The sequence below is a fragment of the Acomys minous genome (genome assembly GCF_964271855.1).
Source record: "Acomys minous genome assembly, chromosome: 13".
Taxonomy (NCBI): domain Eukaryota; kingdom Metazoa; phylum Chordata; class Mammalia; order Rodentia; family Muridae; genus Acomys; species Acomys minous.
In genome coordinates, this window is record NC_140495.1 from 68,647,318 (window position 1) to 68,672,743 (window position 25,426).

The 25,426-nt window shown below is 38.1% G+C and overlaps 1 protein-coding gene across 6 annotated transcripts in view; it reads right to left on the reverse strand.

Moving 5' to 3' along the window:
• The window catches only part of PKHD1 (PKHD1 ciliary IPT domain containing fibrocystin/polyductin), a 443,479-nt gene that overhangs the window by 24,920 nt on the left and 393,133 nt on the right, over positions 1-25,426 (reverse strand). For all 6 annotated transcript variants that reach the window (XM_084755074.1, XM_084755077.1, XM_084755075.1 and 3 more), the window contains 3 exons: positions 16,980-17,991; positions 3,039-3,174; positions 2,249-2,336 (listed from right to left, as the gene is read on the reverse strand). In XM_084755074.1, the coding sequence (XP_084611200.1) occupies positions 2,249-2,336; positions 3,039-3,174; positions 16,980-17,991 (1,236 nt within the window). The remainder of the gene's footprint in view (positions 1-2,248; positions 2,337-3,038; positions 3,175-16,979; positions 17,992-25,426) is intronic.

Sequence of the window (25,426 nt, forward strand, 5' to 3'; positions counted from 1 at the left end):
AGAGATCATCCAGTGCAGAAGAAAGAGTCCAGGCTCCCTCCCTCCAGTTCTAAAATCAGATGGCTTTCTCCAACCCACATGCCTGACTTCACCTCCTTCCCTTGTTTCTCTTAGTGAACGGGTTACTCTGTCCTTGTTCTGTCTGTACAGCTTATTATTCTTAAAATAATGTCTGTAGCTCACATTTTAATTTTAAATATAAAATTGCACTGATGGAACTATCCTAAAACAGAAGAATACACACTTCGTAAACCCCCAAGCAAAGACTAGTATTGACATCAGAGCTAATACTTAGCGACTCTGAGTGCCTTGTTAGACACAGATCACTGGGACACATGTGCAAGCAATGTTATATCTCATTGAGTTGGTTATATTTCAAGAAAAGTATTTGTTTAAAAAGTCAGATGGTCATAAAAACTTTATTTTACATAAAGTTCATGCTATACATGTTTATTTCTCCTTGGTTCATGAACAAATGTAAATTTGGGGGATTTCCTACAGAATAAATAATCCCAATTCTCTCTTCCCAACACTAAAAACTATTCATATTAAAGTACTTATATTTTCAGCTGGGCGTGGTGGCGAATGCCTTTCATTCCAGCACTTGGGAGGCAGAGGCAGGCAGATCTCTATGAGTTCAAGGCCAGCCTGGTCTACAAAGCGAGTACAGCCAAGGCTATACAGAGAAAGCTTGTCTCAAAGAACTAAAAAATATATTACTGATATTTTCATTTTCATATATACAAATCCCAAGGAAATTAGATGGAGCTGGCATTGTTGCCAGGCCTCAACAGGACAATAAGGGGTGGCATGAAAATCACAGAGGCAAAACCTAACTGGGAGGGTCTGTTCTGGGTCACATACTTGAAAAATGAATGCATTTACTCTTCCTGAGACTGAGAATACATATTTGTGTCTCCTAAATAGAAGACACAGGTACAAGGCAAATGAATTCCAGGGCAAATCTATGACCCTCTGCCAAAAGGTGTGTGTGAAAGTAGCAGTGAGGAGGCTATAAAGCAGCTAGGACTTTGACACTTAGGCAAAATATGAGGCTGTAAATATTTATTGCGAGTCATGATGAGACAGTAGACAGGGACTGAAAAGAACTCAAAGAACTTGTTGAGCTTCTTTGTGTTTGCTATGGATTCCTATGGTTTGGATGGGCTTGGAGGATGACACCGATTTAGTTGTGTGTTGAAATTTAATATCCCTGGAATATTTCAAGGGGGAGTTCTAGGATTCCTGTATACATTCTGACAAGCTTTGCAAAAAGTGTGAGTATTCACATTGAAAATTATCTTTTAATTTATTTTTTATTTTTTAAATTTTATTTAAGTAATTTACTCAGATTACATCTCACTTGTTATCCCCTCACTTGTATCTTCCAGTTACCCCTCCCTCTTTCTTTCATCCTATTCCCCTCCCCTAGGTGTGTGACAGAAGGGGACCTTGTCATCCACTGTAAGATCACAGCCTTCCTGGTAGCATGCCTACTCTTCTTCTGAGTGCCACCAGGTCTCCCCACCAAGGGGAAGTGGTAAAACAGGGGGCACCAGAGTTTATGTCCAAGTCAGTTCCTGCTCTCCACACAAGTGTGGAAAATGTGGTGTCCATTGGCTAGATCTGGATAGGGGTTCTAAGTTAACTGCATGCATTGTCCTTGGTTGGTACAGTAGTTCAAGCTGACCTGCCTGGGTCCAGATCTGCCAACCTTAATGGTCTTCTTGTAGGTTTCTAGACCCTTGGGATCCTTCTATTTCCCCATTCTTCCTTACTAGAGTCCCAATAGGAAGTCCCAGTATCTATCCCAAGCTCCGGGTATGTGAAGACTTTCAGGGGACATCTCTGTTGGGCTAGTGTCGAATTGTAAGTGAGTATATTCCATGTGTATCTTTCTGGGTCTGTATTAACTCACTCAGGATTACATATTCAGTGGAAGTAGAAGGAAATGTGATTTGAATATGTAAGGTCATCAAGTGGAGCTTCTATGAGACACATACACAAACACACACACACACACACGTACATTCACATGTGCACATATGCACATTTCTTCTTTGCATGTAACATCCTGTGGTAGCTGTGGTATTCTGTCAGCAAAAATGTCACCAGGCCCTTGAAACTCTCCAACTATGAACCAATAAACTCCTTTTCTTTATAAAACTGGCAACTTTAGGTGTTTTATTCTAATGCAACAACTAAAACAATATGAATCTTTGTTATACAAAGTGTATCTGGCCCCTACCTTTTAGCACTGAATCAGATGCCCCTTCCAGGGAAGCAGAAACAATCCAAGGCTCTGAGGGGAGACCCAAAGACTCCACTCTTTGGTTCTAGAAATGAGAAAAGAAAGAGAAGATACTGAACTTAAAATATCATTATTTGAAGTTTAAAAAAAAAACGAAAGGAGACGTGTTTACACATATATGTTATAAGGCACATATGTACTCCATGGAAAGAAGAAAAAGATAAATATGTTTCTTTTCATGCTAACATAAAAATTAACTTTTTGAAAGAAGAGAGTGGAAGTTGTTTCATGGAAATTTAAAGCAGGGTAGGGAAGAGGAGAAAGTGAACCTGAGTTACAGAGAGAAGTGTATCATGGGTATCCTATGGACGCTGGTAAGAAAGAGAGGTAAGGAACAAGCAAGCTAGGGAACCAGGTCTATAGTAGAGCACTCGCCTCGCAAAGGCACCACTCTGGGGTCAATTTTCCACACCCTCAAGAGGAAAAAAGAAATGACGTAGAACCTATGTCATGGAGTCTGGAGATGAGATCTCAGCAAAGACATGAGCGACTGACTTCAAGAGTGAGCATGTGGAGGAAAAGCATCAGAGGTCAATGTGTCCCTTTGATAAATCTCAGACCTTTCTAGAAAACGCAAGAAGAAACAGTGTGATGTGCAAGAAACACCAACATAGTCAGACTTTCTACACATTGCCAATTTCTTGTGGCAGTTGCTCTGTAGATAGAGATGGGGATGTTTAGACATAAAGTATATTCTGTGGAAAGATAGTCAGATCTGAGGAGCTACCTTCTCATCCAGGAAGACAAGCTGTGGCTGAACTGGCAACTCTATCCCCACTTCCCCATCTGAAGGCTGCACCAGCATGGAGAGCACAGAGGGCCGGGTATATATCAGGTTCCCAGTTCTTAAACTACTTGCATTTCTAGAAGATAGAAAAATGAATAGAATCAATACATCTATAGATTACCAAGATCACTGCAGTAGCTATTTCCCTTAGAAGAGCTGAACTGGTGAGAATATTTGAGTTGACTGTATTTCTACGAACTCCATAAATATACTAACTAGTTAATAACTATATTTATATGCAAAGTATGTGTGATATATTATGGATTACCAATGCTTTAAAATGTGGGTAAAGCAATGCAAAAGTAAAATTTATAAGCTTACAATTTTTATCTGCATATATTAATTTAGGCCAAAATAAAAAAAACCGTCAGTGAAAAAATATGATGACTATAACACAGGATACCGACACTATAATCCACCGACACAAAGAAGCTAAATAACAAGGAGGACCCTAGGGAGGATGTCTAACTCTCATTCAGAAGGTCAAATAGAATAGACACCAGAAATGCTTGAAGAGAAGGACGAGGACAGGAGCCTACCATCGGGGTCCTCTGAAAGACCCCACCCAGCAGGTCACAGCTTTGGTGGAGAGCACAGAGTGAATTAGGGAAGAGTTGGGGGATAGAAGGACCTAAAGTGGACAGGAGCTTCATAAGGAGACCAATGGAGCCAAACATCTGGACCCAGGGCTACCTGCAGATACTGATGGACCAATCAAAGACCACACATGGAGAGGACCTAGACTCCCTGTTCAGATGTGGTCAATAGGCAGCAGAAACTCCGTGTGAGTCCCATAATAAAGGGAGTAGGGACTGTCTCTGACATGGAATCTGTTACCCACTCAATGATCACTTCCCCCTAGGGGGATGGTCATACCAGCCCACAGAGGAAGAGGATGCAGGCACTCCAGATGAGACTTGATAGTCTGGGGTCAGATGGTAGTGGAGGAGGGATCCCCCTTTCTGAGGAATAGGAGAGGAGGAGGGGGAAGAAAGGGGCAGTGTGAGATCAGGAGGAGATAAGGGACCATGCTAAAATTGGGCTTTAAAGTAAATAAAATAAAAATAAACGTGTGTGTGTGTGTGTGTGTGTGTGTGTGTGTGTGTGTGTGTGTGTGTGAAAATATATGGTGACACTAACATCTTTACAAGGCAAGAATATGTTCAGCCATAAGCTGTTGAACAAGCTCTTCTGGGAAATATTCTGATTTGTACTGTGATCCAATGTTTATGCCACAAATACTTTCCCAACATGCCTGAGCCCAAAATACCAAGATGCCACTGGACAAACCTAGGAAAAGACGGCCCCAACTCCAGAACACCACTATTTTTTATTTGTACTCTCTAAATGTACTTACACTAAATAGGTCCCATAACTGCACATTAATTAGTGTTTTTAGAATCATAAGGTGCAAATAAACATGGTAGTGGATATTTACTGTTACTGTGTACCATGTACTATTAGTTTTTTCTTTATAAATTCCTTATATCTTTAAAGGGACACTGTGAGCTGGATGCTTTTACTTATGTTTGAGGAGCACAAGGTTCAAAAAGAATGGTGTATCAAAGGTCTTGTAAACCATAACTATTTTTACCACTTAACCAGTGAGCTACACTGCTTCTTACTTTGTTCAAACATGTTAATTGCTGGTAAGACCTAGCATAAAACAACTATATAAATCCTTCTACCTCAAAGTAACTTTGACTCAGTGTTTTTGGTATGATGAAAAAAAATGCAACTTGTGAGAACATTAAAAAAATTCTATTCCTTTTAAGTTATGCATTACATATCATAGGCATGCAACAGATATTTCACAAGTAAATGGAGATTTATAGATAACATATACTATCTATTCTGTTTCAACATATAACGTGATTTGATGGGCTGCTTTCAGAGGAGTTAGCCCTGGCCTAACAAAGTTTTCATTATATTTTAAACCATAGCTTCAGTTAAATATTTGTGAGTTACATGTCCTATTTTTTCTACTCTTCTATTGTGGGAGTAAAAAAGATAAAGGATTTGTTATTTATAAGAGGCGGTTTATGACAGTTAAAAGTAGACATTCATCTCCAAAGAGAAAATAATGGGGGAATGATTCTAATGTGTTAAAAAAAATATGAAGTTTCTATATAGGAAGCAGTTTCCTCGTGCCCTGTGAACCGCAGAAATGCACAGGCAGAGTGGGGAGCATGTAGTCCTAGGAACTTGGTTTATCCACCAAGCTAAGGCCCTAAAGTCTGGCTACTGGAACCTCTCCCTGGAAACTCAGTGTACAGTCATCATTTATTAGTTTGCTTAGCCTGAGTAGCTAAGGTTCCTTTTTTCTTTCTTTCTTTCTTTTTCTTTTTTAAAGAAACATTGTGCACTAGATGTTGTTTGTAAAAATCTATGCCATTTTTGTTTTTGTTTTTGTTTTTGTTTTTGTTTTGTTTTTGGTTGGGATGGAATTGTTAGAAAAAATAAGCACAGTTACTAGATTACTTTCCTCTCCTAATCTCACCCTTAAATGTTTTCTGATGAGAGATGGGTACAGGCAAGCAGCTTGGGTTAAGGAAACTGGAAAATCCATTAGTGATTTTTGACATAAGTACACTGGTATCTGGAGACACTAGGTTGGGAAGCAGTGGCCTGAACACTTACAGAAAGGCCTGTCCCTGACACACTTTAAAGTTTATTGTGAGCAAACATCTCTTATTAAGTGTAAACAGCATCTCACTGGAGGTCAGGACTTGCGGCTGCAGCATATCCCAAGGTAATACCACTTTAAGCTCCACATAAACTCCTAAGCAGTTTCTATCCTAAAACCTGACCGTAGGTGGTACAGTTTTTTACGATATGTTATAATAGTGCAATAAATCTGTTAGCTTAAAATCGAATCTCCGTGGCCTTTTAGAGAAATCATCATTAAATGCAGGGTCCTGTTAATGATGCCATTGAAGTGGAATTGTTTAATCTGCTAAGGGGGTGAAAGGTCACCAAATGAATTTTTTATAATACATCAACTTGACACGCAATAGGGAAAACTGTAATAGATAAAAGCAAAGGAAAAGGGCACTGTCTTCTGCTGATAGGTCAATAGCAGCCAAGAGAGTCACTCATCCACTTTCCTTTCACGATGGGGCTCCTTTTGCATTTAATATGGACACCCAATTAATACCTCAGTACCGCAGACAACCTCATTTTAGGTGACTTATAGCAATTTCTCCCCCTTCCTTGAAATGAAAGTGATCACAATACATCATAGCATTGTGCGAATTAACGTTAATTGATTCACGTTACCAAGCAATGATGGGCCACTTATATAATCTAGGCGTTATTGGGTGCTAGAAGGGATGGAGGGAAGATTAGATTCCAGTGTCCGTTGCTGTGACGACGGGAGTCACCTGACACCTTGTTAGACAGTTGTAAGGTTCTATTGCTGGCCCCAGTGGGGTCGTCAGTAAACTGGAGTGATGTCCAAACATCATTACACGCTGCTCCAATATTAAAGCAAAGGGATTAGCAACTTATTGCAAGCAACCTGGATTTGTCATTGTGCTGTCGTTATCCAATTTCCAACTGCTAATGTGACTGTAGCCTGCAGGCAGAAGGACCTACAGCCAAACTTTAAAAAATGGGGGAGGGATGTTCCCTCCATCTCCTCCAGTTTAAACCACTACTTAGCAGTTTGCTGTACCCAGTCAAGTATGCGAGATACATTTCTCTCTGCAATGTTTAAGTGTAAGCAGAAGAAGGAAGACCATGAGAATATGGAACCTTCCCAGTTCAGAGACCAACACTATTCTTTCTGATGACTGCTCCTAAATCTAGCAATCATGACATTTTTGCCTCCTAGAAGATGAGACGATGGCAAACATAGCAAATGGGAATAAATAAATTCTATGGTGAGCATCATACTTTCAACAAGACCTAGTGTGGGGAGATTTCTGGTACTTTCTCTTCTTTGCCACCCCAAGGTTGTTAACTTAGTTTCCACAAAGCAAAAACAACAAAAATAAATCTCCATGCTCTGATTAAATTTCCAATGTATCCTGAGCATATATGGTCTCTTCTTTTCAACAGATGAGATGTGTACCATAAAGGGGATTTGAAAAATGTAAGAGATGGTTTCTCTAACCTGGAAGAAAAGAAATAGTAAGTTTTGTAACCAATTCCATTTGACAATCAATGATAGACCTCCTATTATGCACAAAAATTCCTTGAGGCGATGTGAGATTTGCAAAGATAAATAAAACACTATGACTCTGCCTCTGGGGAAGACTCTTTTATGCCTCTGGAAGACAAGAATGACTTTTCTAGCTCTCTTTCTGAATTGATACAAACTGTTTTATTCACATTTAATGATCCTCATGATCCCTATTAAACCCAGGCCGGCTCCCTTAGCAGTTGTCCGGCTTGGCTGAAGAGAAATGTCTTGATTTGACAGCTCCAACTGGCGCTAGGGTCCAGTCACTCCAAGCCTCATAGATTACAAGCCCCTCCTCCGTCTTATCACAACACTTTACCTTCTCAATACCTAGCATGTTCTCTCTTGGCACTTAGGTCTCGAATTGCCTTAAGAAGGTTACCACTCATCTTGACCTGGCCGATGTCAACTTTGAGTGCATTGTATACACAGCAAGCTTAACTCTGGGCTAACCTATTCATGGTTAGATTCTTGGAATGGCCTAAAATTGCCCATTGCAAATAGCAGTATGCTACAAGTAAACATAGTACAACTTTAAACAATTTCAATGAAATGCAAATGTTTAGAAAACAAACCTAAAATATCACAATTTATAAGTTATATAAGATATCATTTTATGATAAATCTAGCATGAGTAAAATTATTAATTAAAGTTACCCAGAAGAATGGAAAACAAATATTCAGTTTTCTATTTATGTGGAGGTATTATAGTAATAAAAGTCTGGCTATAAGGAAACAAAAATCACTCAAGGACTTTTTCTTTTTTTATTAATGTATTCTTGTTACATCTCAATGGTTATCCCCTCCCTTGTATCCTCCCATTCCTCCCTCCCTCCCATTTTCCCTCCCCTATGACTGTGCCTGAGGGGGACTTCCTCTCGCTGTATATGCTCATAGGATATCAAGTCTCTTCTTGGTAGCTTGCTATCCTTCCTCTGAGGGCCACTAGGTCTCCCCTTCCAGGAGACATGGTCAAATATGAGGCACCAGAGTACATGTGAAAGTCATACCCCAATCTCCACTCAACTGTGGAGAATGCCCTGTCCATTGGCTAGATCTGGGTAGGGGTTTGAAGTTTTTGGCTTGTGTTGTCCTTGGTTGGTGCCATAGTTTGAGTGGGACCCCTAGGCCCAAATCTGCCTATCATAATGTTCTTCTTGTAGGTTTCTAGGACCCTCTGGATCCTTCTACTTGCTATTCTCCCATGCTTCTCTCATCTAGAGTCCCAATAGGATATCCTCCCCTCTGTACCAGCAGGACTAAGGCATTCTCTCCTATTAAGGCCTAACAAGGCAGCCCAGCTAGGGAAATGGGATCTAAAGCAGGGAGCAGAGTCACAGACAGCCCCTACTCCCATTCTTAAGAGACTCATAGGTTGATCAAACTGCACACCTGCTACATATGTGTAGGGGGTCTAGGAGCAGTTCATACATGCATGCTTTTTGTTTGCTCAGATTCTGTGAGTTTCCATGGACCCAGGTAGTTGACTCTGATGGTCTTCTTGAGGTGTCCCTGACCCCTCTGGCTCCCGTTATTCTTCCTCCCACTCTTCCACAAGACTCCCCAAGCTCAGCCTATTGCACGGCTATGGGCCCCTGCATCTGTTTCTATCACCTGCTGGATGAAGCGTCTCGAAAGACGGTAATGCTAGGCTCCTCCTGTCTGCAAGCATAGCAGAGTATCATTAAAGTGTCAGGGGCTCTCTCCCATGGAGTAGGTCTCAAGTTAAATGAATCATTGGTTTGCCATTCTCTCACTCTCTGCCCTATCTTCATCCATACACTTGTATTAGGTAAGACAAATTTCGGATCAAAGGTTTTATGGGTGGGTTGATGTTCTCCTCCTTCCACTAGAAGTCCCACCTTGCTACTGGAGGTGGCAACATCAGGCTCAATATCCCCCTCTTCTATGAGTCTCAGCTAGGGTCACTCCCATAGATTTGCAGGAGCCTCCCTTGTCCCAGGGATGGCCTGCACTGATTTCACTTTCCTCCAGTCATCCCACCCCCTCACCCCACTTGTCCTACAGTTGATCCCCACCGCAGTTACCCTCCCCATCCATCTCCCACTCAGCTTCCTCCCTCCATCGACTTCAGACTTCTATTTTATTTCCTCTTCTGGGTGAAAGTCAAGCATCCTCCCTGGATACAAAAATAACTGAAAACAAACAAACAAACAAAAAAAATCAGGGGCCCTCCTCTACACAAGTGATAAACAGACTGAGAAAGAAATTAGAGAAACAACACCATTTATAATAGTCGGAAATAGTAGAAAGTATCTTGGTGTAACTCTAACCAAACATGTGAAAGACCTGTATGAGAAGAACTTCGAGTCTCTAATGAAGTAAATTGAAAAAAAAAATCAGAATATGGAAAGATTTCCCATGCTCATAGATCTGTGGGATTAATATAGTAAAAATGGCTATCTTTTTATTTTAATTTTATTAATTTATGCGCATTACAACTCAGTTGTCATCCCATTACTTGTATCCTCTGGTTCCTCTCTCTCTCTCCCGCTTTCACCCTATTCCCTTCCCCTAGGCCTAAAACCAAAGGGGACCTCCTCCACCATTATATGCTCATAGGCTATCAAGTCTCATCTTTGTAGCCTGCTTATTCTTTTTTTGAGTGCCATCAGTACTCCCCACTAAGAGAAGGTGGTCAAATATGGGATACCAGAGTTCACATCAGAGTCAGTCCCCACTCTCCACATAACTGTGGAGAATATCCTGTCCATTGGATACATCAGAGTAGCGGTTTGATGTTTAGTACTTATATTGTCCTTGGTTGGTGCAATAGTTTGAGAAAAGCCCCTGGGCCCTGATCCACCCATCAAAAATGGCCATCTTAACAAAAATAATGTAAAGATTCAATGCAATTCCCATCAAAATTCTAACAAATTCTTTACAGACCTTGAAAGAGCAAGCCTCAACTTCATATGGAAAAATAAAAAACTCAGGATGGATAAAACAATTCTGGACAATAAAAGAACTGCTGGCAGTATCAACATTCCTGATTTCAAGCTGTACTACAGAGCAATAGTAATAAAATTTGCATGGAATTGGCATAAAAATAAACAGGTTGATCAATGGAATCTAATCAAATACCCCAAAATAAGTTCATATACCTATGGACATCTGATTTTTGACAAAGTCATACAATAGTTTTTAAAAGTATTTTTGACTAATGGTGCTCATCTAGTATGTAGAAGAATACCAACAGATCAGGAGGCAACTTCCTGAGTAGAACACCAACGGCTCAGGCACTAAAATTAAAAAAAAATTAATAAATGAGACCTCATGAAACTGGAAAGCTTCTGCAAGACACCATCAATAAGACAAAATGGCAGCCTACAGAATGGGCAAATATCTTCACAAACGCTACATCCCACAGAGGGTTTATATGCATCCAAATATATAAAGAAATCAAGAAATTAAATATCAACAAACCAAATAACTCAATTAAAATGAGGTACATAGATAAACAGAGAATTCTAAACAGAGGAATCTCAAATGGCCAAGAAGCATTTAAAGAAATTCACAATGTTACTAGTCATCAGGGAAATGCAAATCAAAAAGACTCTGAGAATCCATCTTACACCTGTCAGAATGGCTAAGATAAAAAAAATCAAGTGACAAACAGCACATGCTGCTGAGGATGTGGAGAAAGGGGAACACTCTTCCATTGCTGATGGGAGTACAAACTTGTACAACCACTGTGAAAATCAATCTGGTGCTTTCTGAGAAAATTGGGAATAGCTCTTCCTCAATACCCAGGTATGCCACTCCTGGGTATACACCCAAAGATACCCAACCATACAACAAGGACATACGATCAACTATGTTCATTGCAGACTTATTCATAATAGCCAGAAATGGGGAACAATCCAGATATCCCTCAACCAAAGAATGGATAAAGAAAATGTCATACAATTACATAACGGAATATTACTTAGCTATTAAAAATAAAAATATCACACAATTTGCAGGCAAAGGGATGGAACCAGAAAAGATCATCATGAGTGAGGTAACCCAGACCCAGAAAGACATGCATAGCATGCCTTCCCTGTTTGTGTACTGACTGTCCTTAGACCTTGAGACAAAACCAAACCAAAGCAAAACAAAACAAAAAACCCTGTAGACTCTTGAGTTATTTCTATTAGGTATTGTTTTCATAGGGCTATGAAAATTTCTGATAACATGTACTGGTAGCATATCACTCCCTATGAAAGATGCTGAGTGATTCCTTGTCATAAATAAAAGCTGATTAAATCTTGGGAATATAAAAGTAAACGGAAATCGTAACTACCTAGTAAAGTTTATAGAAATGAAAGTACACTTGTTTTATTATGAAAAATATTGTGAATGGGCTAGTTTATGTTGAATTAATTAATTCCTTTTTAGATATATCTAGTTCTTATTTAATTTTTTGAGAATTGTATTTACATCACTTCCACACCTTCTTTCTCCCCTCCAACTTTTCTCACTCTCTCCTACTCCCTCTATGATCACACACACATACACACCCAGACACACATGCACACACACACACACACACACACACACATATAATCTATTGAACACTAAATCCATTAGTGTTGTTTCTATGTACATGTGTTTGAAGTATAACATAGCATATTTTTGTTAAGTTGAGAAAATATTGTTTTAATTATCCATTTATTTAAAGGTCTTTATATTTGAGTGGTGATAGAATAAAATATTTTAATATTTGTGCAAATATACACATATTTATAGTAATATTTAATTGATTTGATATAATATGCTGGACATGATAGCCATTCAAACAAAGTTTGGGAATAAAAGTTGTTGAAACATGGATTTTCATGTGGCTTCTTATTTTTCAGTATACTCATTATATGTTAATATAAATTTAATGTATTTTTAAGTAATTTGAACGAATTTTTGGAACTGGAATCTCATATGCATGAGACAGAGAACTGCTAAACACAAGGATGTCAGCAGCAGAAACAGAGTCTAGATAACAACCTGTTCACAAGAAAAAGCACAGAAAAATCACATAAGCTTCTGAACAAGAATCAAAGATGCATTGGTCACAGACCATTTAGTGTAACAACAATAGACCCTGGAGCCATTATTGCAGATGTAGGACTGTGAAATAAATGATAATTTTACAGATGATCATGACAAATAATAATAAAATATTAATATTTATAATATTGTATATTATATACAATGATATTAAAATATATTGTATAAAATAAAATATTAATAATAAAAATAAAAGTGTGTCTGTGAACTGTGAATGATTTATGAATATCCTGTTATTTCTCATTTAATAAAGCTAAGCATTCAGCTGTAATTTTCAATTTTTATTTACTTATTATCTTTTTAGTCCAGGACAACCTCAGATTCATTACATATGCAAACATAACCATGAACTTCTGACCTTCACCCTTCTCCATACAAGTGCTAGTACTGTAAGTGTGTGCTCTCACACAGAAGTATGTTGCAGTAGGCATCAAACCTGAGGATCAATGTATAATAAGAATCTACTCTACCAACTGAACTATAACACCAGATCATTTTGAAGATTTTTTAAAGTGCTAGTAAGCAAAAAATAATTCTCTGTTTTAAAGAAACCTTGCTAAGGGGACAATATTCCATATTTCTAAAAAACAATACATAGGATATATTATTAAAATTACAATACTTTGCAATCACCCAACTCAACAAATTAGTGCATTTGTACTACAGTCTACTATATATTCTTTAGTGTCTCTAGCTTGTGTCAAGTTAGCATACACACATAGACTTAGTAAGCTCCTGCTGTGGAGGCTGCAGAGATGTCTTAGCACGCAAGAGTGTGTATCACTCTTGCAGAGGCAAATTTAGTTCCCCAAACCCTTGTGGAGCCAGTCACAACTGTCTATAACTGCAGCTCTAGGGGATCCGATGCCGGTTTTTGGACTCTGTAAGAATCTGCATGCACATATAGATAGCACATAAAAAAATAGACACACATTTAAACATAAAATATTTTTCAAAAGCTAATAATACGTTAGGTACACACATACACTCATACACACACACACACACACACTCCTACCATTGTCATGCCTCTTTTCACTAAAATAATTTTCGGGGCCCAGAGTTCACAAGTTCATAAAGTAAAGAGATTGATGTGGCGCAGCTATGTGACATGTTTATTTTGCTGCTATGTAACAACACTATCACAGGCTGCTGACTTAGACTTATACAGATGCATCCTCTCCAGGGAGGTCAGGAGTCAAGGCAGATTTGTCTGGGTTGTTTCAATGTTCATGGAGATGCATTCTGAATGAATCTAGTTCTAAAACTATTCAGGTTGAGGGGTTTTTCCCTCTTAGGCTGCCATGCAATGTCTCTTTTGCACTCTATACTATCTATCTGCAATTGTCTTCCTTCCTTCCTTCCTTCCTTCCTTCCTTCCTTTTTTTTTTCCTGTGTGATTTTGTGCATGTGTGTCTCTACTTGTGTGAATGCAAATGTAGTTACAGAGTCGTATCTATCTGTGCAAATGAAGGTCAGAGATTGACTTTAATGTCTTCCTAGATGGCTCGCTGTTTCATATATTGAGACAAGGTATCTCACTTGAAGTCATTTAGCTGTGCCAGCTAGTCTAGCTAGCCAGCTTGCTCTGAGGATCCCGCGTCTGTCTCTCGAGCACCGAGATTATAGGCAGACACAATGCCAGCCTAGCATTTCCATGGGCGCCATGGTTCTGAACTCTCATCCACATGCTGATAGGGCAAGAGCTTTATTCACTGAGCCATCTCCAAAGTTCCCTTAAATCTGTTCGGCCTTAACCAGGACACATCAAATCTTTCTCCCACCTTGAACTACTCTGCTTCTCTCTTCTGGTTTCTTTCTGGCAGGAAATATTCTGTCTTCTAAGAGTAGTGTGTTTGACTGAGCCAACTATGATAACTCAGGAGATGCTTCCATCTTAAGGTCAAATGTGTCACAAACACAGCAAAGCCACAAAACTATTCATACACCACTCATAATGTTAAGAGTTTACAGAGGTGCATCTTAAGAGGAAATCACAGAAAATGTGCCAACTAGACAGCTTTGGCTTTAACAGCTAAGCTTCTGTAAGGAAATTAACCAGAATATATATATATGTGTGTGTGTGTGTGTGTGAGAGAGAGAGAGAGAGAGAGAGAGAGAGAGAGAGAGAGAGAGAGAATATATACATCCTGCATCAATATATGAAATAGTGAGCAATTTAATAAAATATCAAACTTAGTCTCTGACCTCCAGGTACACAAGTACATATGAATCCTTAAGGTCACATTCTAGTATGAAAATGAGTGAGACAAGAGAGAAATGGAGCGGGAGATGAGAGACATTCAGGGGTGAAGGTCAAGCTTCTAGCGAAAGGATTACTAAATGTTCTATCCAGATTCCTGAATACAACGCATGACTATGAGCCCTTGGTGGTGGTGGTGGTGGGGCTCTTGCTTAAAGAGGAAATGTAGGATGTGTGTTCATCTCTTACCACTGAAAACTCCACTAAAACCACCTAAAGCAGAAAACTGGGTAAAGACCACAAATAAATAAACAGGAAGATAGGAATACAGCAAAATGACTACATGTGGAAACAAAAGTTTGAAAAGCTGGAGAACAAGTTTGTTCAACTGACCTATGTGGGCAGAGCCAACTTAAATCCAGATTTCCTGGTGAGAGGATAAAGAATAAAACGTAGGCAGCAACCTTGTTTCTCCCCACATTCCAAAATGCCAGCTTTTTAAAAAATAAGTAATGATTTTCTGGAACTATGTTTCCAAGGTGGCCTCATTCTGCAATCCCTATATAGGAAAAGTGTCCTTTGGGAAGATTTCATTAGCAACCTGCACCACCAAAGGACCTCATCCACAGACACATCTCTGCTGTCTCAAGGTCTATTCATTAGTGTGCCAATGTTTCTCCAGGGAGCTCGTTGGAGGTCCTAGCTGATACTGGCAAGAGCTGAAAGACGCCTGGCCTTGGGGCCTGAGTATGCCCTTGAGGCTGTTAACAGAACTGTACGAAGTTCAGGGGCACAGGCCATCTTGCTAATTGTTTGTCAATTCTATGGGGGGTAGGGCAGGCTATTTCTCATTCCACGTGGATTGTTGTCAGATATGCTTTACAGGCAGCTTTTCCTTACCTTCACATGATTTTTCTTTTTATTTTTGCTTTACATCTGGAAAATCTCCCTTAAGGTACCAGAGAAGTAGAGCAATGAAGGATATAACAAATTCCAAAAGAAAATCAATGCCATATTATGCATGCTTCATGTTTTTTTTTATCAGATCAGAAATATGTGAGTCAGAAGTGAAGAGACCATGTAATGATTGATGGTGGGTGATGGATGTGATCTTTGCACTGAAGCTATCTCCTGTCTTCATGATTGGATGATTCGCCCCACAAATACGCTACATTCCCTACTTGCTCCTAGTCTACACTCCAGGATTTCCCAAATGGACCTCAGTTAACTTCTACTCCTCATCTTCTCTCTCTCTTACTAAAAGATGAATGGATACACACTGCAGTGTTCAATATTCTGGAATAGTGATGAAAATAAAGCAATAGGCTAATGCTTTGATCTCTAGATATACATATAAATGCATAAGCACTCAGTGAAGCCTAAATGAAATTACACTAAGGAAAAAATGAAGCAAAACCAAAATATGTCAGCATCAGTGACACCCATGTTACCATCCAAAATATAGCAGCAACACTAGGGAGCAAGGATGATTGCTCAGGGTAAGAGCACTTTCTTTTCTTGCAGGTAACCCAGGTTTGGTTTCTAGCACTTACCTAGTGACTCACAACCATGTGAAACTCTAGTTCAAGAAGATCTGATCCCCTCTTCAGACTTACACAAGCACCAGACATACATCTGATGCACATTCATACATGTAGAAAAACACTCATATACACAAAATAAAATAATCTAAAAGTTTTTAAAATAATAGTATCACCAATTGGTAAAAAAAAAAAATTGTGCTTAGAAAAAGTACTCAGTCCTGTATCAGAAACAACCAAGAATAATTATGTTGTTACTTTTGCGCCTATTGACAAATGGAATTCATGTGTTCTCATTGTTAAAATGGAAAATATAATACAAAAATATAAACTAAGCTTCATTATGGATAATTACTCTACATAAAAAACTAATTACTCTCACAAGGAGGAGCCTTCTTATTGTTTACACAATATATATGGTCATCCCATGAAACCATATACAAACCAACAACTAAAACAGACTCAACATGTTGTATTTACACATTTATACACACAAAATGCATATACATGTATACATATATAACAAATATACTTGTGTGTGTATGTGCAGAACATTGAAAATTAAAGAAAAAAAACAGACACTATCAATTTGAGAGGGTGGAATGGGAAAGGGTGGAGAAAATGTACCTGATAGGAATGGAAGAATGAAAGAGAAGAAGAAAGTGATATAATTCTATTTTAATTAAAGTATATTTTATTTGAAGTGTTCATAAATGAATTGGTTGACTTTGCTTCCAACTAAGTGTGTTATCTTGGTTTTTTAAAAACTTCAACTCTAGTGAATCCTTTGCAGTTGATTGTAAAGAATACGCATATTTGAATAGACGCCAACATGGACTCAAGAAACCACCCTTCATCCAGATGTTTTGATAAGTAGTGCTTACCTATATCCTGTGACTCCCTCTGACTGAGCCACCAGTAGAGCCCCAACAGTCATACCAAGAACATTTTCCAGGACTCCAGTCTGCTGAGCAGTAATAACTTGGCGAGCAAAATTTTGTAATCTGTTACTTGGTAAGGACTGAGTGAATACAGTTCTCCCTACACTTGGCAGATCACCAATTTCAATGACAACCACTTTTGAGAAGGTTTTCATGGTGATTGGGGGTGTGATCCCATATGATGTCATTTCTGCCATGAGAGGTCTGCGTTGACCATATTTGATAGAAGGGCCACCACAAGTTACAGTTGGGCAATTGCGCTTTCGTTTCCCTTCACTGTTTGCAATGGTTTCTAAGGTCTCTTTGTTGCCAGGCATCTCAAGAGTGAATCTGATCTGGGCGGGGTCGATCTGTAAGAAGTGTGTTAGGCTTTCAAGCATCGCTCTTTTCCAGCTTTTTTCTAGGGCTGAAAATGTCACGGTGAAAACCAAATGAATGGAAATACTTGAGCGTATTTCAACAGGCCCCTCTCCCTGCAGGACAACATACAAAAGGTTATTCATGATGTCGAAGTAGTTGGCACCAGCTGATTCATCCAACAATGAAGATGGTGATGCTACTGGAGTAGGTGGAATGAAATTTTTCTCTAAGAAAATGTGAGGATTCTGAATCTCATTGTAGAATACAGCCAAGATGAGCTTGGAGGCTCTTCTGTTCCCTAGCAGAAAGAAGCGCAGTGATGGAGGAGTTCGCTCTGGAAAGCATACTTTGGTTATTTCCCTGGTAGGTAAGATGGAATAAAAAGTAGATACAGAGGCAGTGGGAGAGCATTTGTGCTTCACACTGCTAAATGTGTCAACAAAGCCATTAGTAATTGATACAAGTGGGTATGACTTTGGGATTGTCCAAGTTACATCAACATTATCGAGAATTAGGACCATATGTTCAGTCTGCTTACAGAAGAAACCCTGGATCACTGGTCGGAATGTGCATTTCTGTTCTTCTCTGAATATACCTGTGAGACAAATGGAAACAAATGAGTAACATATGAGCTATAACCAACGTGACTTTTAAACCACTGTTTTCATCACCATTTGTTATGCTGTGAAATATTTATTGAACATTTGAGTGTATTAGATATAGGAAACACAAGTCTTGAGCAAAATATGAAAAAGCTATATGCATTAAAATACCATTTGATACATTCTACTGATTTGTATACTTAGCCAGCTTTTTAAAATTAATATCACTAATAATAGTTAAGTGTAACAGGAGTGGAATACATAAATTAATAGAGTCAGGAACAATCATGAAGCACCCTTAAGGGAAAATTAAACTAAATTGTTCTATGTATATGTTCATATGTTACATAATATCTAAAATGGCTTGATGTTTCTCCCTATTAACAACCAGCTCTCCATCAAACACCATTTGAATCCTTGACACTAGCTGGTGGTACCAACAGAACACACAGTAAAGACTTGACATCACATGACTCTCATGGGTCCCTGCAACCACCTCCTTTGTTTAAATTTAATAGAAATGCTCACAGAACTCAGACAATACATTATTTATCTACTTACTTATTATAGAGGTCATTGTGAAAGTTAGACGTGAACAACCATATGCAAAAAAAAAATTTACAGCACAAAGAATGTTTGAAAGTCATTAAACTCCTATCCCCATTCCAGGTGGGCCTCCTACCATATGCCTCTACTTGTTCATCCACACAAAGATTCTCCAAGTGTTGTTTCTTCAGAATGAAGGGAAGTTTTATCAAAATAACTCGCCATTGTTGGTTTGCAACAATGCAACCATCTCCTCTCCATGGCTCTAACAGAGTGGGGCTACAAGTTACAAGCTTTTAATCACAAGCTTTGCTTCCCTACAAACAGCCATCTTGTACCTGGCTGTTTGTAGGGAAACTCAAGAGTCTTAGGGAAATGACAATTAAAACTGAATTAAGGTTACATCTCACCTTAGTTACAATGGCTGCCATCAAGGGGGAAAAAAGGTCACTAAAATGTGAGTAGGCAGGGTCACTTTTTCACTGCTGGTGGTATTGAAAATTTGAGAAGCCACCTTGGAAATCATTATGAATGTTTCTTTTTTAAAAATCTGGAAGAAAATCTGAAAATAGAACTACCCTATAGACCAACTGTACCATTCTAAATACACTGAGAAATGCACAGCTACATCTTCATGCTTTTTGGTGTCTTATTTCTAATAGCGAGGTAAAGGAAGCAGCTTAGATGTCTATCAACATGAATGGATAATAAAATAGGTGTACATCCACCGTGGAGTTTCATTCAGCTGCATAGAAAAATGAAATAATTGTATTCATGGGAAACTTGATGGAGCTGGAAGCAAATTACTTCCAACAATGAGAGACAAATACCATGTTTTCTGTCATATGTGCATTGTAGCTTTTAATTTTATATTTATATCTGTATAGTGTGGGAGTAATGAAACTAGAAAGGGGAGTTTGGAAAAGAAAAAGGAAAACTGTATCTTAAAGGAGACCACCACTGGGGTAAAAAAGTATAAATTATTGCATGTGACATGAAAGGAGCTGATCTATGAGAGATCAGCAAGTGGACATGGGGGAGGGGAATGAGAGTAAAATACCAATAAAAACAAATATGCATGGGATTCCACCGTGAACCCTATTATTTTGTACACTAATCTGAAGAAATTAATGGAAGGAAAAGGAAGGAAGGGAAGAAGGGGAAATGGGAAGGCCAAAGGTAGAAAGAGAAAGAGAGTAGCAGAGAAGAAAAGGGAGAAAGGAAACTGGGTTTGATTCCAAAGATTGAAAAGGGGTTTTAGGAACTTGACTGACACTGACATTGCCATGCATTTCCCGTCACAAATAAATTCAAAGGAAAAGGAAAAGAGAAAGAATTAGCGTGGAGGCTAGTTGGCAATGAATAGAGCCCAAGGTAAAAATGGTACCTGTGAGAAAACTATTTAGAAGAAAATTTTTTGTTCATTATTCTTGCATTTGCAAACTTTCTACTCAGAATAGTCCTTATTCTGAATCCAGAGTGATATTTTACTACTGCAAAGCACAGTTCTTTTCATCTAAAGTGAATGTCACAAACTCTTCCACCTTTTCTATATATTTTAAATTCACTTTGGTGCAAGCTTGTCAAAGTAACCTAGTAAAATAGTAAATATGGCATCAGAGAAAGATCAATCCTTTACCTAACTCTTTCCATTTTTATAATTAAAAATAAATCAAGGAAGGTGGGGAGGCCTAGTGGCACTCAGAGGAAGGATAGCAGGCTACCAAGAAGAGACTTGATACACTATGAGCATATACAGGGGGAGGAGGTGCCCCTCAGTCACAGTCATAGGGGAGGGGTGTAAGGGGAAATGGGAGGGAGGGAGGAATGGAAGGATACAAGGGATGGGATAACAATTGAGATGTAATAAGAATAAATTAATAAAATATATTTTAAAAATAAAAATATAAGTCAAAGTTTCCCACAGTTGCACTGAATTTAGTGAAAAAGTGGTGCATCATATCAGGGCAATCAAAACAGCAAAACAAAGATGGTGAAAATATAATACAGGATATTATGAAGTAGGGACTGAAACCAAAATGGCTTTAATATACTATAGTTTTTGTAATGCAGGTCAAGAATAATTAATTCTAGGTAAAATTTTAGTCCAAGTATTATTAAAAGAAGATATTTCTGTCTTGGTGGCAGTTGTGTTCATATTATCAACAACTTTCTTGTCCAAGTCAGGAAGAACACAAGTTCAAAGGAATCCTTGACAAACAGATCTGGAACATTGATTTAAAAATTTAAGAAGGTTAAAAAAACTAAACGCAGTAGCCCAGTCCTATAGCACTTCTTAATACAATGCCCTGGAGTTCGATGCAGAGAGAGGGAGAGAGAGAGAGAGAGAGAGAGAGAGAGAGAGAGAGAGAGACAGACAGACAGACAGACAGACAGACAGACAGACAGAGACAGAGACAGAGACAGAGACAGAGACAGACATAGGCAGTGAGAGAATGAATGAGGAGAGGAGAAGATAAGAATTTTCTAAAAGCAACACTATGTAAAATACTTTAACAATTCACAAAAAGTCTTATGTACAGAAATTGTAACTGTAATTAATAATGCAATATTATAATATGTATCTATAATTTGCTAAGAGAACAGGCCTGGAGTACTTTTATCACACAAATGCATGCCTGCCCAAGCAACTACATGGTAACTTGGGATGGAATGCTAAATTAATTAAAACAACCACTAATGAACATTATTTCACCAAACATATCCACACAGAACCATTATGCTCCGTACACTAGTTCCGCACAAGTTTGACATGTGTAACTTTTTAAAGCCTGAAAACAAATGGGGTTATTTGTCAAGGGAAAGAAGCAATCGTTAGTCCTACCCAGTTATAAGACTAGGAGCCACAACAATGCCTGGAGGAGTGAGCTATCTATGATGGTGCAATAGCGACACCGCTGTAGGAGGGAATCCATGCCTAGTACGTGAGCCTAGCCAATTACCTACTGACTACCTACCTACAGATCATAGACCCCAGAGAAGAGTCTACGTTTGCCAGTTTCTTAAACCAACACAGTTTCTAACTGTTTTAAATACACTTATCCTTGTACCCAGAGGTGAGGCTAGCTCTCACCTCTCATCAAAGAGTATTCTTTTTCTAACAGATGGAGACTATTACAGAGATCCAAAACTATCAAAATCCAGACTAAAAATGACTGTGTGGTGCCCTTCCCCAAATGACACATCTGCAATGCAAACCCTATACCTAAAGGCTCAGGGGAAATCAAGGAAGAGCCAAGAGAAAGATTCTAAGCGACAGAGGCCCTGGACATCTGCTGTTAGATAGTATTCCCTAGACAACCGGAAATGTAATCATGAACTCTGAACAATATGGTTACTTAAAAAGAGCTGAAGAGAATGCATCTCTGTATAGTTTCTACTCTTTCACTCATATTTTTTTCTCAAGCCATTGGTATTCAACCATGTGGTTAGACCTGGTTGATTTTTATCTAATTCTAATAAGTTCCCAATTCCCAGCACTGTAGCTGGATTGTTCTTACCCTAATGATACTTCTAAATGGGAATAAATTTCAACTTGATATTTGAAATGTACAAGTCATATCCAAAATGGGTTTCACCAGACATTGATTATTATACAATACTCTCTTTATACTTTTCTCCCACATACTCCTCTCCACAAATAAGAACATTCCAATCTAACATAATTTCACTCAGTAAATTTTAATATAAGAATTCATTGTATCCAAATTTTATACTCCCTAACTTTTGTTATCTGAGGAATAGAAGGTAGTTTTAAAACAATGTAATAAATGTTTGCGATCTCTTTTAACATATTAATTACTCATTAAAACAATCTATAATACGTTGAAACTTTACTAGAAGAATACAAACTTTCCCCCACATAAAAATAATTAATGTTCACACACATGAAAATATGTAATATCTGGATTATTACACTTTGAAAACATTACTGAATTACCACAATGTACCCCATGGATGTACAAATGTGTTTAAATTAAAATCTCTTACACTCATACACACACACACACACAGGTACAGATAAATATAATTACACACATATAAAGACAAATACATATGCAACCGTACACATACACAAATATGTATACGCACATATACATGTATACATCCACACAGGCAATATTCCCCTAGATATATCCTTTTGCTAAAAGAGATTTTTCCATTTTCAAGGTTCGCCAAAATAATCAAATTGTTTTAAGGCTTCTAACGCTTATAAAAATACAGCATTTCTGTGACTATGAGACTCTCAGTAGTTAAAGCTGAAATTTTCTTGTCAATGTGGTAATGGCTGGCATGTTACATTCTAAATATTTCCATAAAAGACATAAAATTGCACGGGACTAGCCTTTACCCACTGGGCAGTGTCATTTTATAAGGAATAAATTATTTTGGCTAACTAGAATATTCTCTTCTTCTATGAAAACTTAAAACAGACAGAAAAGCAACCCTTTACAGTTTTTTCTAATAGTGTAAGTCCACAAACGACAGAAATTCCGAGTATTGACAAGGCTCTACACAAAGGAAATGGCTCTGGGGGATGAAAACTAATCCCTGTTTTCCAGTCCAGCCAGGGGTATGAGACTTTGTATCAAAAGAAAAGTCTTTAATGATACTGAAGCAAACCAGAATGAAACTATGAAAGAAGCAAGCCCATTCATGTTTAGGATTATCTGCGGCTTCTTACAATGGACCAGATGAAAGAGAAACATGACAGTGTTGAGAACCAAGTTAAAAATTTGTCATATAATAGAGAAACCATATAAAAGGATTAAAATGGAATCAGTGGGCTTATTTACTGATGGTAAACTTATTGGGAGTTTAGGAAAGAGTGTGGACTCCCTGTGGACCAGATGGAAGTAGAAAATTTGAAAGACTATCTCTAAAGTTGGAAGGAAAATGAGGTACATGGCCGAGGTCACAGAAGACTGAAGGCATTCTCATCTTCCAGGAGCTGTGAGGCAGAGCAACATCATCATCTCAAGGGGACCTGTAAGGATGTGCTTGGGAGTGGACTTGGGGCTTATGTTAGAGACAAATGCTGTTAGATTGAGAAAATGGTGCAAAACAGAGACATAAACAGCCTACTGGGAAGTTAGTGCTCGCCTGAGTGAACCATTCTACAAACATTTCATTCAATTTTATAAATTCTAAATTAGGGATATTATTTGTTTTAGTGCAATTTATTCTTTTTTCATTGTCTTTGGACACTGAAAAAAATAAGTATGTTTAATGATGCTTGTATAATAAAATCCAAGAGACATTCTAATGAAAAAAATGTAAATTATGGAGATATACCGATTGTGTCTATATGTTAAAAAGCTACACAGCTACAATTGTTTTAATTACTAAGACTTTGAAAGATTATTTTTTATTTAAGGATATTTTCATACAATATATTTTATAATATTCTTTCTGGTCCTGCCTGCTTGCTTCTTCTAACTTTCCTACCCAACCAACTTCATGATTTTTCTCCCATCCTTTCAAAAAATTCAAGGCAAAGAAAACAAAAAGAAAGAAAAAGAAAAAAACAAAATAGCAAAACAAAACAGCAATAACAACAAAATAAGAAAAAAATCACACACATACACACACACACACACACACACACACACACACACACACACACACAAACATGGAATCCGCTTTATTTTGGCCAACTACCCCTGGCCATGGGGACAGCCCTGGGGGAGTGGGTGACATACTCAGTGATACCCCAGCGGAGAAAATTGATTTTCCTTTGACCCAAAAGTGTCACTGGCATATAGCTCTTTGGTTAGGGCTATGACTTTGTGTCTATTCTCCCTTCTCAGTGCTACCATCTTACGTTGAAACTATGCAATCCCTGCATGTGACGCCGAGTATATCAAATGATGTATATGTGTATATCATATGTATAGTAGTCCTTTTTTTCTGGAAGATGCAGTTTCCTTGGAGTCAGTCACACCTGGCTCTTAGAATCTTTCTGACTTCTCTTCAGAGGCCCATGTGCTTTGAGCGGATGGTTTCGGTAAGAAAACTCGAATTATGATTGAGTACTCCAATGTCTCTCACGCCTCATATTGCTCTGCTATGTGTCTCTATATAATTCCTATAATCTAAAAGAAAAAAACTTCTTTGATGAATATTGAGTGAGGCGCTGATCTGTGGGTATAGCAGTATGTTCTTAGAGGTCATTTTATAGCTATGTCCCTTTAACAGAATAGTGGTAGGATATGTTCATCCAGGGCCAATGCCTGTCTAGTCCCAGGTATTTGACCTCTTCAACAGTATCAGATGTGGATTCCATTTCATGGATTTGGCCTTAAATCCAATATTAAAAAATAAAGGGGTGGTTGATTACTCACAAAACATTTGTGCCATTACTGCACCAATGTTTCTTACATGAAGTTCACTGTTTTAGGACACAGGGTTTGTAGCTGGGTAATACTGATGATTACTTTTTCTCTAGCACCATAGAAAATTTCAACAGGCTTTATTATAATTTTCATATTCATATATGAACCATTATATTTTGTTCATATTTGTCTCCTTCCCACTGCCTGAATATTAATCAAAATGAGAGAAATCACAGCTACCTTGTAAGTTCTTAATAATCCTCATAAAGGCAGAAGATGTCAATAAAACGCAATGGAATACAAATGTCATAGCAACAGAAGTTGGCAGGAGGAAGAGAACCAGGGACAGCCAGAGAGGAGGCAAAGCTGTTATCAGGAGAATGAAACAAGGACAAATTATACTAATACATATATGTGCAAATGTCTCAAAAAACATTTCTTCATAAGCAAATAAAAACTAATGCAAATGGAAATGTCATTATAAATAGCAAAAAGTTATAAAATCAGAAAAGTAATAGTTGTTAAC